Source organism: Rattus norvegicus, chromosome 10, assembly GCF_021556685.1.
Source record: "Rattus norvegicus strain SHRSP/BbbUtx chromosome 10, alternate assembly SHRSP_T2T, whole genome shotgun sequence".
Lineage (NCBI taxonomy): Eukaryota > Metazoa > Chordata > Mammalia > Rodentia > Muridae > Rattus > Rattus norvegicus.
The window spans coordinates 63,587,808-63,600,619 of record NC_141543.1 but is presented as its reverse complement, the minus strand read 5'-3'; the positions used below and the strand labels follow the sequence as shown (position 1 = coordinate 63,600,619).

Here is a 12,812-nt window from a genome sequence, read left to right as displayed (position 1 = left end):
TAAAAATCTTCTACATATAAAGACTAACCCCACATGGACAGAAAGTGCCCTGAATAGTGTATACCCAGCTGCCTGCTGGGCTGTCCTGTTTACTGTCACTCCTAAGCACACAGGGCTCAAGGTGCTGAAGATCTGAGCAGCTCCGAGTAGGGAGAGAGAGATGCTGGGAAGACCATCACGTTAGGTAGCATGTAAGTTTCTGGGTTGTCTGTGCTGTAAGAACCACAAGGCTGCCAAAGTGGGCATCTTTCCTGGTCAGTTCAAGGAGCTAGTTTTGACAACATACTTCCTGTCTTCCACAAAGTCCTCCCCTCATCTCTAGCAGGAGATTGACAAGTGCTCAAAGACCCACGGGTGGGTCTAGATTGCTAGAGGGAAAGTGTCATAACAGAAACAAAAAGCAAGCTGGTGTGTGTGTGTGTGTGTGTGTGTGTGTGTGTGTGTGTGTGTGTGTCTGTCTGTCTGTCTGTCTGTCTAGACCCTAAGGAAACCATGTCAGGTGGGAACCACACGCATATCTTCAACCCACTGGGAGAACTAAAGCCTATAAAAAGATGGGGTAAGTCCCTGCCCACAATCTCATAGCTACCTTGTCTTCCTGACACCTAGGCCACCTCAACAGAAAACATTCTGCAGTTGCAGCCTCAAGAATAAAATACCACTGAGAGATACCAACAAAGCCAGACTCTCTGCATCAGACCATTTACTTGCTTCATGGGAAACCAAGGCTCAGGCCCCACCGTGTAGAGACATCCAGGTCTCTGTTCTCAGGCCTTTTCCTTCTCACTCTACCATAGCCTGAATCTCTAAGAACCTGACTGTGAGCTGTGAGCTACATGGGGCAAGAGAAACTTAGAAACCTTGGAGGCCTTAGGTCTCAACTGCAGGAGTTCTTACTTCTCTTTCTAGGATCCTCGGAAGCCAAGCCACTTTAGTTATGTGCTCCCGTCTTTCCAGTGCGGGGGTGGAGTTGTTACCAAAATAATACATACGGTGCAGCTTTGCTACAACTTAGTTCTGAAGCCTTCTACTTCTTTACTTACAACACTGCAACACTGTTCATTCACAGTGCGGCAGCCACCAAGGGACACGTGCTCAACCACAAGTCAAGTGCTCTTTGATCTCCTGGGTACAGAACAATCTAGGCAGGTGAAGAGCGTGATATCCCAACGGAGTCTTAACGCACACACTCAAGTGAAACACCACTTTTCAGCCTGCAGAGTAATACAGTATTAAAATACTACAAAGTAAAAGTCAGATGAGAAGCCAAGTAATCTACTGCCTTTCCATGGAGCAATAATTTGAAAAGAGATTATTTGCTATTTTTGAATAAGTCTTCAATGACAAGTCAGAGACTTGAATTCTCAGAAAGAATGAATTCTCAGGGTGTCACTTCTAGAAAGTGTTAATGAACAAGAACCCATCACATAGTCGCCACAAAGCAAGTTGAACTCAAATACAACAGACCATACAATTGGTATCATTCAAAATAATGAGACTCCTTTCTTTGCCTTCTTCCAAAGTATATAATGTATATTTAACAACACAAAAGACACCACTTGAGCTTCCCCTTAGCCAACAGGAGGAATATCCACATATAAAAATTAAAAATTTAAACTTTTAAGTCATTAATAGTTTTTAAACATAATACAGACTTAAAAATTGTTCAACATCAACACAAGACCCCACCCCTAAGCACAGAAATCAACTCCAAATCCAGAAGTCACAGTTGTTTGTCCCTAGATGTCCTACAGCACTGAACTTGATCTTTATATCAGGCTACCAGCCAGGAAAAGGCCCTGAAAGAAACCCCTGGGAGACAGCAGCACTTCTGATTGCTGCTGCATACCTATCTACCCTGAGGGCAGATGCATCTCACGTCAGGTCTGTGAGACTCGGAGCCACCACCTAAGGTCCTGGAAGGCCAAGCTGGCAGCTTCCCCCATCTTCCCCCTCAAAGACTGTCCAATAAGCACCTGAGAACTGACTTTTCTTGGGAAAGGGTGCTGGCAAGAGCTGTCAGGGCCAAGGCAACAGTGAGAAGTTCAGTTCTCTGCTCTTTGGATGACTGTGTAAAACATTTCTTTTAAAAGACACAATGTTAAAAATATTAAGAAAACGTCTACAAAATCTGGAGGGCTGCCTTTAACTCCGAGGGTAAAGCTTGTGGGTGGTGGGGAAAAGACTCGAGGGCCCAGAACTGTAACTCTGCAGCACAAGACAGAGACACCTTCCAAACTCGTCACACTCTTCAGCTGTCCTACTAGGACAGTAAGTGTTCAGGGTGCAGAAGGGAAGGGCGCCAACTCCTGCAAGGGAGGTTCCTACTGCACGCCCCATCCATAAAAGAACGTCCGATTAAGGGCAGTTGCCAAGGCCAGGGCATCAGGACTCTGCCTCTGAACCAGAGCTACTTTCCCGGCTGACTTCGATCTGGAGTGACGGCAAGCTATCCAGCCGACTCTTCTTCTGTCGAGACTGTTCTTTCTCTTTAATCAGAGCACCCCATGCCCTCTGAAGCTCTGAGTCATCTTCCTCAGTCCCAGATGCCCTATGATCCACTTTCTTCGTGTTCTTTTCTTTGGTCTTGGGTGTAGATCCTAAGCGAGTCCATAAACCACCTGTTGGGGTGAGAAGACACTTCAGTTGGCAATCAGTGCTGAGCACCACATAGTTCTGAGGAAGCAGGCGCACCGCCAACACCTGCCACACAGGAAACATCGGCAGAGGGGCTTGACACCAGTCTGTGAGTGGACACCCTGAGACCCAATGGGAGAGTCCTCACACCAGGCACTGGATAAACACTCGCCTCTTTCCCAGGAGGGACACACATCACAACCCATGCTGTGTCCCCCTCAGTCTGCCAAGAAACTGCCAGCTCTCACACTCTGCAGACTGAAGGATCTATTTCACTATGAACAATTCTCCTCAGGTTTTCAGCTATCCATTTTTAAAGAATGTTTCTGTATCGGGCTGAGGCCTTCTCGGTTAGGGGCACTTGTCCTTGTAGAGGACCTGGTTACGTTTCCAACCCCACATAGCACTTCACACCAATCCGTAACTCTACTTCCAGGGTCCAATGCCCTCTTCTAACCTCCAAGGGCACCAGACAGATACACGGTACACACACAAACATGTAAGTAAAACACATAAAATAAATCTCAAAAGAAAAGTGTTTTATTAAAATCTAACAAAGTGTGTGTTTAGAATGTGGTGGTATACACACACTACAGGATAATTAAAAGTTTTACTTACGGGGCTGGGGATTTAGCTCAGTGGTAGAGCGCTTACCTAGGAAGCGCAAGGCCCTGGGTTCGGTCCCCAGCTCCAAAAAAAAGAACAAAAAAAAAAAAAAAAAAAGTTTTACTTACGAAGAGTAAAACAAAATGGAAGTTAGGAAAAAAATACATAAAAAAACTAGACATATGTGTGAACAAAGAAACTAAATGTGAAACTAAAAAGAAGAAAGGATATATAACTCCTTCTCCTCCCCCTAGGCATGGTGCTGATGCTGATGTGAACAAAGGCAGTCTCGCTAACTGAAGGGGAACAACCCAGCCCTACTTTCTGAGTTACAACGCTGGTCCCCACTCCTTCCCTTCCACCAATGTGAGGTGCTGCTCACCTGACTTCCTCTCCCGAGTATCAGAGTAGAGGCCTTTAACATCTTGCCTGGGAACACCTAGCCTACTATGTACATCCGAAGACGGCTCTCTCCGGACCACCTGGTTACTGCTAAAAGCCTTTTCTGGAGAATACGGTCTTTTTCCTAACCGCTGGCGAATATCTGCAAAAAGAGAAAAAGTGTGCAAAAAAAGTTAGCAAGTGTATGTGTTTTACTTCAGTATCCTGGCTTTTGTCTTAGCCATGGTTTCTACTGCTGTGACAAATACCATGATCAAAAGCAACTTGGGGGGGCTGGGGATTTAGCTCAGTGGTAGAGCGCTTACCTAGAAAGCGCAAGGCCCTGGGTTTGGTCCCCAGCTCCAAAAAAAAAAAAAAAAAAAAAAAAAAAAAAGAGCAACCTGGGAGGAAGAGTTTATCATCTCTCTCTATATATAACAACTCATCAAAAGGAGTGAGGGCAGAAATTCAGAGTGGGAACCTGGAGCAGGAGCTGATGCAGAGGCCATGGAGGGGTGCTGCTTACTGGCTTGCCCCTCTTCCTTACTGCACCCAGGACCACCAGTCAGGGTGGTCCTGCTCACACTGTGCTGAGCCCTCCCACACAATACAGAAAATACACCACAGGTTCTGCACAAACTAATGTGGCAGGGCATCCTCTCTTCCAAAATGACTCCTAAAAGAGGTCTGGCCAGTCACCAGATGGTGGTAGCACATGTCTTTAATCCCAGCCCTCAGGAGACAGAGGCCCCAACCAACCAAACTAATCAATACAGCTCTCCAAAGACCTGATCCCAAATTTCCCACAGTGAAAGCACAGCACCAGCATGGGAAGACTTCTAAAAGTCTTTTCTGTTCATAATTGATCTTGCTTTTCTTAAGAAAACTTAAAACTTGGATGCAGAGGCCATCAGCTGAGTGTTTAAAGCAAAGTTTTCTTTTCTTTTTTTCTTTGCCAGAACCAAGCAAAACTAAGTAAGATACCACATTTTTCAGTTAACAATACTGCAAGCTCCCCAAGGGTAGAAGCCACAATCCTTGAAAATACAAGTGGTTCTCAATAACTCACTACATTTAACCACTAAGTATAACGAGACTGGCAGGCCACGGGTAGAGGAACCGTGTGCTAAGCTAAGCGTGAGCTCCTCCAAGTCTCTCACAAAGCCGATGGGCCTGAGGTCTCCACTAACGAGCAGCAGCCACAGCAGCCTCGTGTCCATCGGCCTTGAGACTGCTGACGTCTCAGGTAAACACCCACAAAGAGCTCAAGCTGAGCCTCTTCAGTGGCTCCTCCTCCCTCTTCCTCCTTCCCAGGCTTCCATTCTCACCCCTGACTTCACTGTCCCTAAAAAGTTTAGCTCTTGTTGCTTTGTTTTCTATCCCCACTATATTCTAATCCTCCAAAAACATCTTTTAAAATAAGAATCATATTATTCCCCACCTCAAAAGATAGTTTGCCTCCCAGGACTAAGCTCTAAAGCTGCTTTCTCCAAAAGCCGGCTCTCATTTCCTCAGCAGCTCTGCGGCAGCTGTTGTAGCCTCCCCAAAGACTTGCACATGCCAGCCCTTGCCATAAGCACACATTTAGACTGCTCTATTAGAGGGTTTGCTCACATACACAATCTAGTTCACACTCAAACATGTTTCTAACCACCCAACTTTATTGGTTTGGGGTATAAAATATCCCAGGGAAATAATATATTTAGTATTTATTTATTATTTCAAACAAGAATACTGAAAACTAGTTTTGTTGCAAAATCTGATTTTATTTGTTTTCTCATGAACTTCAATGCCTAAAGATTTAAACACAACAGGAACAATTAAATGAATTCAGAAGAACCTACCCTGAGCCCGTCTGCTCTCAGGTGCTCAGAAGTGTAAGGATTAGAACTCTGAGGGGAAAGTATCCTGGCAGTTGGGAGCCAATGAATACCACAAGGTCACACTGCACAACAAACCTCTCAGAAGAGATTTATTGGGAAGGACACAGGAGGGTGGCTGCCTCTGCTTGAGAGCAAAGAACTGAGCAGGAGGCCGGCTTTATATAGGTAGGGTGGCCTGGGATTGGTGGGATTTTGTGGCCAGATTTTTGACTTTTTCTTTGGGCAGAAAGCTTGGCCACCTTCATATTGAGGAGCTGGACACGTTAGTCTAGGGATGGAACCTGGCCACTCGAGGGGCTTACAAGAAGGGAGTCAGGAGCATAAAAGAGGAAGAACGGTACCTGGTTTAGTACTGCCGCCTGCTGGCCGTGGACAGGAATGCTGACGCTTTTCCTCTAAAAGGTGCCGGACATCTGCAAACTTCTCAGGAGGCAATTTGTTACCAATTCGGTTTTTTATATTGCTTGTGGATATACTATCTGACCTCATGGGATTCCTTTAAGGGAAAAAAAGCAGAGTGCACAAGTAACTAACTTTGACTGTGAGGAAAGATTCAAGAAAGTCTCCCACTTCAGAAAAACTCAGCTTGAGATGACCACCACTGACACATACCACTGTGATAGCTCACCAGGATCACCACGCTGTGAAGAGATGGTGATAGTGACAGACTGCCAGCTTTAACACTGTGGTTTCCCATGATGCCTGTACACTCTATCAGAACTTACAGTTGATGCTCCCTTCTCCAAGGGTAAGCAAACACTAAGCTGACACCTGCAAAGAGGCTCACACCCTGCTCACACAGGTACGCCTGGATGTAGTTCAGACACAGTTAAATCTACAATCCCCTTCTTAACAGGAGATACTTCTGTCTGCAGACAAGACCCTCCTATCACGGTGACAGCACTACTCTGCTAGGATTCTCTATTAGTTCTATAAAAACTAAACACAAAGATGTGAACAAAGCCATACAAATCAACACTAAAAGCCCATTTCCTTCCTACCTGAGAGTATACTATGCCGGTGGAGCAGGTCTGCGCACACACACACACACACACACACACACACACACACACACACACACACACGGCTAACAAGATGGCTCTGCAAGTAAGGACACATGCTTCCAAGCTTGACCACTTGTGTTCAATACTCATGGTAGAAGAATGAAAACTAGTATAAAAATGATTACAACATGAAGAATTACACTTGTAATTGCCATTTAAAAATCAAATTATAGGGGCTGAAAACATGGCTTTTAAGAGTTAAGCATTTTAAGAGCACGGGCTGCTCTTCCAAAGGAACAGGACTTGAATCTTAGCATCCACATGACAGCACACAACAATCTGCAACTATAGTTCCAGGGGATCTAATGGCCTTTTATGACCTTTGAGGGTATGACATGAATATGGTAAACGGAGACATTCATGCAGGCAAACATATACAATATAAATATTAAAGAAAGAAAATCAAAGCCAGGTGTGGTGGTGCAGGACTTTAGTTCCAGCACTTAGGAGCAGAAGCTGGCAGATCTCCATGAGTTCAAGGCCAGCCTGGTCTACAGAATGAGTTCCAGGAGAGCCAAGACTACACAAAGAAATCCTGTCTTGAAAAATAAAATCAAATCACAGAGTTATATCTCAGTGGGAAAGTGTTTACCTAGTATGTACACAAGACATCCTCCTGGGTTCAATCCTTAGTATTGGCAAAACACGTAAGTAAATTTAAAGTTAAGTTGACTAAAAAGAGGAAAACAATTGTACCTAATGCTTTTCAACTGAGACTCAACTTCATCTGCATACATGGTCATCTTCATGCTTTTCTTTGGGGAGGGAGTGGAGATCATCCTCAGTTCCAGATCATAGTCCATCTCGTCGGAGTCGGAGCTGCTCGCACTGGATCGCCTAGACATGCTCCGCTCACGGGGCTGCTTGAGAGCTGGGAGCTCCTCATGGTACTCCACCACGACTCTGTCATCAGCATCCATGTCCTGGTCCTCTTCCTCCTGCTCTTCCTCCTCCTCTTCCTCAATGGGTTCCTCAGGAACGTTTACTAATCCTGAAGAAATTTAACCCAAAAGGTTAGTACTAAACTAAAGGCTAAACTAACAAGTATGATTTCCACTCAACATTGGTAGAAGGGAAGAATGCTCCCACTGAGACTGTACAGGAGAACTGCCTATAAAACTGTCAACTGGACGCCACTCTCATTCTTACTTGTTTATCCAAGAGACTGGCTAACGCATGAATACAGTAGTATAAACTCATGTACAAAATATGAGCAATCTTCATCATTCATGAGGTTTTTTTTTAAGATTTTTTATTTATTTATTCCATGTATGTGAGTACACTGTAGCTGTCTTCAGACACACCAGAAGAGGGCACCAGATCTCATTACAGATGGTTGTGAGCCACCATGTGGTTGCTGGGAATTGAACTCAGGTCCTTAGGAAGAGCAGTCAGTGCTCTTAACCACTGAGCCATCTCTCCAGCCCAGGAGTTTTATATTTAAAAATATGTCAGATTTATTTGTGACTCCTAAACCCATACTCAAGGTACTGTCAAGAACATCTGAAGACACATGCAGACTGAAGGACACCTGAGTGGCCAGAAGTGTTCTTCCTGGACAAGGCCATAGCAACACCACGTTCTTAGTCATTACTCTTAGTGTTAGCAAGGTTCTTTTCAATCTATTAACTGCTGTGTTTTCACACTTTTTTGGTATGTGACTTCACATACTTTCGCTGCTTAAAAATGGTCCTTAAGCTGGGTATGGTGGCTTATGTTTTTGATTCCAGCACTGAGGCAGAGGTTGATGAATCTCTGAGATTTCAAGGCCAGTCTGTTCTACAACAGTGTATTTCAGGATACCAGGGCTATAGAGAAAAAGAAAAGGCCCCCATGAAATACAGTGAAATGTTGTCTGGTGTAAAAGGATGGTGGTGTACCTCATGAAGAAAATACCTATACTAAATTAGCCTTGTTCAAGCATGAGCTATAGTGCCCTCAGTTGTGAATTCAATGCCAATTAATTTACAGTACAGATTAAATCAACTGTCTTTAAACAAAAAATGGGGGGTTGGGGATTTAGCTCAGTGGTAGAGTGCTTGCCTAGCAAGCGCAAGGCCCTGGGTTCGGTCCCCAGCTCTGAAAAAAAAAAAAGAAAAAAAAAAAAAAAGAAAAAAAAATGGGTACAGTAAGGTTACACATGGATCAGTTGATGAAAATAGTATGACCAGATGTTTTCTATGATTCACTATGCAGTAATTCAGTGTTCAGTGTAACTTCATGCCACATGGTAACTCACTCTCATAATAAAAATTAACATTAACTCTAAAGTTTATGGGCTAGGGGGATAGAAAGATGGCTCAGTGGTTAAAAATGCATACCCACTCTTGCAGTGAACCAGAGTCAATGACTTGTAACTCCAGCTCCAAGGGAATCTGACACCCTCTCCTGGCAGCCACAGGTGCTACATACACCAACACCCTCCTATCCACAAATAGTCAAAAATAAAATCCTTAAAAAAAAAAGAACATGAAATAATGCTTGCAGTTGAGTAGAAATATAAAGTATACATTTACAATAATTATAATTCTTTGAAAGTAGACAATATGTAAAATGAAATCAGTTACTGTACTAGAATAGCTGAATTAGGGGCATAAAGAGTAGGTTACAACAGTATCTCTTTTTGTCTGTTTTTTAAGACGGTTTCCTCTGTCTAGCCTCTGTAGAGCAGGCTGGCCTGGGACTCACAGAGATCCTCTGGCCTCTGCCTCCTGGAGTGCTGAGTGCTGGGATTAATGGTGTGTGGCACCCACCCAGCTAACAGTGTCTTAAAGTAACTGAAACTGTGGAAGTGTAACAGAGACTGCATGTGTAACTAATAAGCAGATTTCAGAGACACAATTCTGCTCACATCCATTAGTAAAAGTATATGTACTCCACTCCACCCTGTCTCGTCCAGTGACAGCGACACCCAGGCACGGTATTTTGTTTGCATACTGACTTACCTAGTTCTATAAAGTAGAAGACTGTACACCTCAACATTAAATTCAATCTTTTAGAAAACATAATGAAAATGGTTCCTTTATAATAAAGATACAAGAAAGAAAGAAAAAAGCCTCAAGTCACAATGTCCCATATCTTGGCAGCATTCATATAAAAAACCAATGTGTGAAAACACTCAACACAGCAACCTACTCACATCATTGGAAAGGGAAAACAAAGTCAGTCCATTGATAAGGCTGTTTCCATGCAGTTGTTGCATTAATAGAAGAAAAATTAAATTCCTAAGAAATTTTTATTTTAATTTTCTTTCTGTAACATATGGTCCTTTTTATTAGAATGGTTTTATAAAATGTGACCTCTTGCATGGGTAATTTAAAATTAACCACGACTTGACTTACTTTCCTGGCAGAGGTTGGGGACAAGGAAGAGAGGATAATAGTTTGGAACCTTAAAAGATTGTGTTAAGAATAAAAATACAATTTCGAGAGCCAAACGTGTGTGTCTACCCAAGAGCTGAGCAGGCAACTACCGGAATGTCGGTGTTTATACGACGTCAAGCCAACGTCATCCCCAATCAGGGCTCTCTTCTTGATCACATCCCGCTGAATGCGACGGGAATGATATCTTCGCTTCCTGCAATATTGCCAAAATAAGCACACCGTCAGAAACCGATAGGAAGGATGTGGAGATCTACTTCACTCCAGCTCCACAACGGCAGCCTCAGGTGCCTGCCGGAGCAGCGTTCTCACATCACTGCACAGCTAAGACTCCTGAGCTCTTCCCTCACTGGCCTTCAGTCCACATTGGTTCTGACATTCCGCCACAGAATACCCACAAAGGATGAAAAACAGCTCAAGCAGTGTTCAAATTATTATATTTTAAAACCATGCTTGATAGCACATGTCTGTAGTTCCAACACTTGGGAGGTAGAGGCAAGAGGATCAGGAGTTCAACGTTCTGTCTGGCCACATAAGAGTCTGAGACTTGCCTGGGTTACCTGAGACACTGTTTCAAAAACACCAAAACCAAAAAAAAAAAAACAAAAAACAAAAAAAAAAACGAAACAAACCTGAAATTGACAAAACGCCAAGAATAAAAAACTCCTGAGTGCCTAACCATAAATGGACATCTGTATCACCCCTTCAGTCTTAAGAAACACTGTGGAGGAAGGGCCAGGAAAGAACTAATAGCTGAAGAAGAACTTCCTGGGTATGGCATGATTGCAGCACTCATCTCAAGCTGTGATTCTGGCAGAAACCTACCCAAGACTGAGTTCATCAACTCTGTTATGGAATAGGGACGGACTCACAGGGTCCCATGATTTATATGCAATTTGTAGTTGAGTAGGGAGGGAGAAGTTGTCTTCAGTGACTACTGGTAAGATACCCGTGCTCCTGTAAAAAACCCTAACAAAACTCAAGGGGTCACTCACACACACAAGAGAGCTGTCAAGGTAGAAGGGAACTAGTTGAAGAGGAGTGGGTGGGGACAGGAGAGGCCAAGATCAAACTATCAAAATGCATTATCTCCATGTACATTGATGTCATAATGAAGTCTATTATGTGCTAATAAAAACATTAAGATAGACAAACAGCCATCATATTTTAAGGTTTTGGACTCACCATGAATTGCTCAGAATTCCTTTCATGCCTCCATAATTTGGATTTCCATATTTCATGTAATATTGACTTCTTCTGGCTGCTCCAAGTTCCTTTTTGTCATCTAAAGTTAATAGAACAGTTACTTAGGGTTTCCTATGAGAGTGAAAATAATATTGACTGGTTGATTGTTGATGTTTGTATTTTGAGGCAGGGTTTCATGCAGTTCAGATTGACCTTAAGTATGCAATATAACAATAAAAAGTCCAAATAATCCATCTATACTACTTTTGGATATATGCCCAAAACAAATCTGCACATCCATGATTACCAAAACACTATTTGCAACAGCCCATTCTATCAACCCCTGAAAGACCTTCAGTACCCTCATGGCACTGTTCCAAATTAGGACATACAGTGAAAGTTCTACCAAGATAAGATACCAGCAAGCACATTTCTTCTGCTGGAATATAGGGGCACAGAAATTATGCAGAGATAGAACACCAAAGCTACCTATCCTCATATGGCACTATGGTAGACACACGGATGGCAACACTGTCAACAATGGACTCCTACCATATGCTCCTGTTCCCTAGGAAGTTGTGGCAGGGCCAAGCTCAGCACTTTAAGACTCATTTATCTGTTATTTGGCACAAAATGCTGGCTTACTTGCTGGTATTAATGAAAGTCAGCATCCTCTATGACAAGACACATGAGAACTTCATGAAGCAGGCAGACATGGTAGACAGTGGGCTCTCCCAGTGCATAAGGGGCGTTTGGTATTCATTCTCTACTACACTGAGGGGCCTAGGTTGCTCAACTTATATCTCACCTGAAACCAGCCCAAGACACCAAAGGCAAAGGTATACTGCACACATAGCTCTGGTTCAGGAGGAGTTTCTGCAAAATCAGACTTCTACCAACATGCTAGATGCTGGCCTAGGCCTTGGTGGGAGAATCCCTGATCCGGTGATTCCAGGTGGATTCAAGTGTAGTGACAGTGGAGCTGAAGGAACACCTTTACCACTGGCCATCGCTTTGTTACCTACCAGGATGACCAGGATGGACACAGTGGTAGACTCAGTGTATGCTGAAGGAGTCTCATTCATTTCAAAGCCAGCTCTCTTGCCACAGACACGCGTCTGGATGACGGCCTGGGTCAGACCAGTATACCCTAACTAAATCCTCACCCACAGCAGCACTTCAGGGGTGGGTTAGAATGTTAGAGGGCGGGTTGGGGATTTAGCTCAGTGGTAGAGCGCTTGCCTAGGAAGCGCAAGGCCCTGGGTTCGGTCCCCAGCTCCGAAAAAAAGAACCAAAAAAAAAAAAAAAAAGAATGTTAGAGGGCACCCTGAGCACTGCCAATGCCCTCTGTTCCAGTGCTCAGTACCTACGGCTCAAACAAAAACCCGACTGTAATAAAACTTACTTCATGGGGTTGGGGATTTAGCTCAGCGGTAGAGTGCTTGCCTAGCGAGCGCAAGGCCCTGGGTTCGGTCCCCAGCTCCAAAAAAAAGAAAAAAACAAAACAAAACAAAACAAAAAACAACAAAAAAAAACCTTACTTCATAAAAACAGTGTCAAGCCAGATTAAATGTGGCTCACATTTAATCCCAGCACTTGAGAGACAGAGACAGGTAGAGCCTTGAGTTCCAGGTCAGCCTGGTCTACAGAGCCAGTTCTAGGATAGCCAGGGCTAC

At 43.7% G+C, this 12,812-nt stretch overlaps 1 protein-coding gene across 2 annotated transcripts in view; it reads right to left on the bottom strand.

Moving 5' to 3' along the window:
* Positions 1–1,375: 1,375 nt before the first annotated feature.
* Positions 1,376–12,812, bottom strand: part of Ncbp3 (nuclear cap binding subunit 3) — a 29,699-nt gene continuing 18,262 nt past the window's right edge. The window contains exons 8-13 of one of the 2 annotated variants that reach the window (NM_001108281.1): positions 11,137–11,236; positions 10,044–10,147; positions 7,268–7,562; positions 5,849–6,003; positions 3,626–3,787; positions 1,376–2,621 (exon numbers count right to left, since the gene is read on the bottom strand). In NM_001108281.1, the coding sequence (NP_001101751.1) occupies positions 2,386–2,621; positions 3,626–3,787; positions 5,849–6,003; positions 7,268–7,562; positions 10,044–10,147; positions 11,137–11,236 (1,052 nt within the window). In that variant the 3' untranslated portion in view covers positions 1,376–2,385. The remainder of the gene's footprint in view (positions 2,622–3,625; positions 3,788–5,848; positions 6,004–7,267; positions 7,563–10,043; positions 10,148–11,136; positions 11,237–12,812) is intronic. The other variant, XM_087572936.1, reaches the window with a different exon arrangement.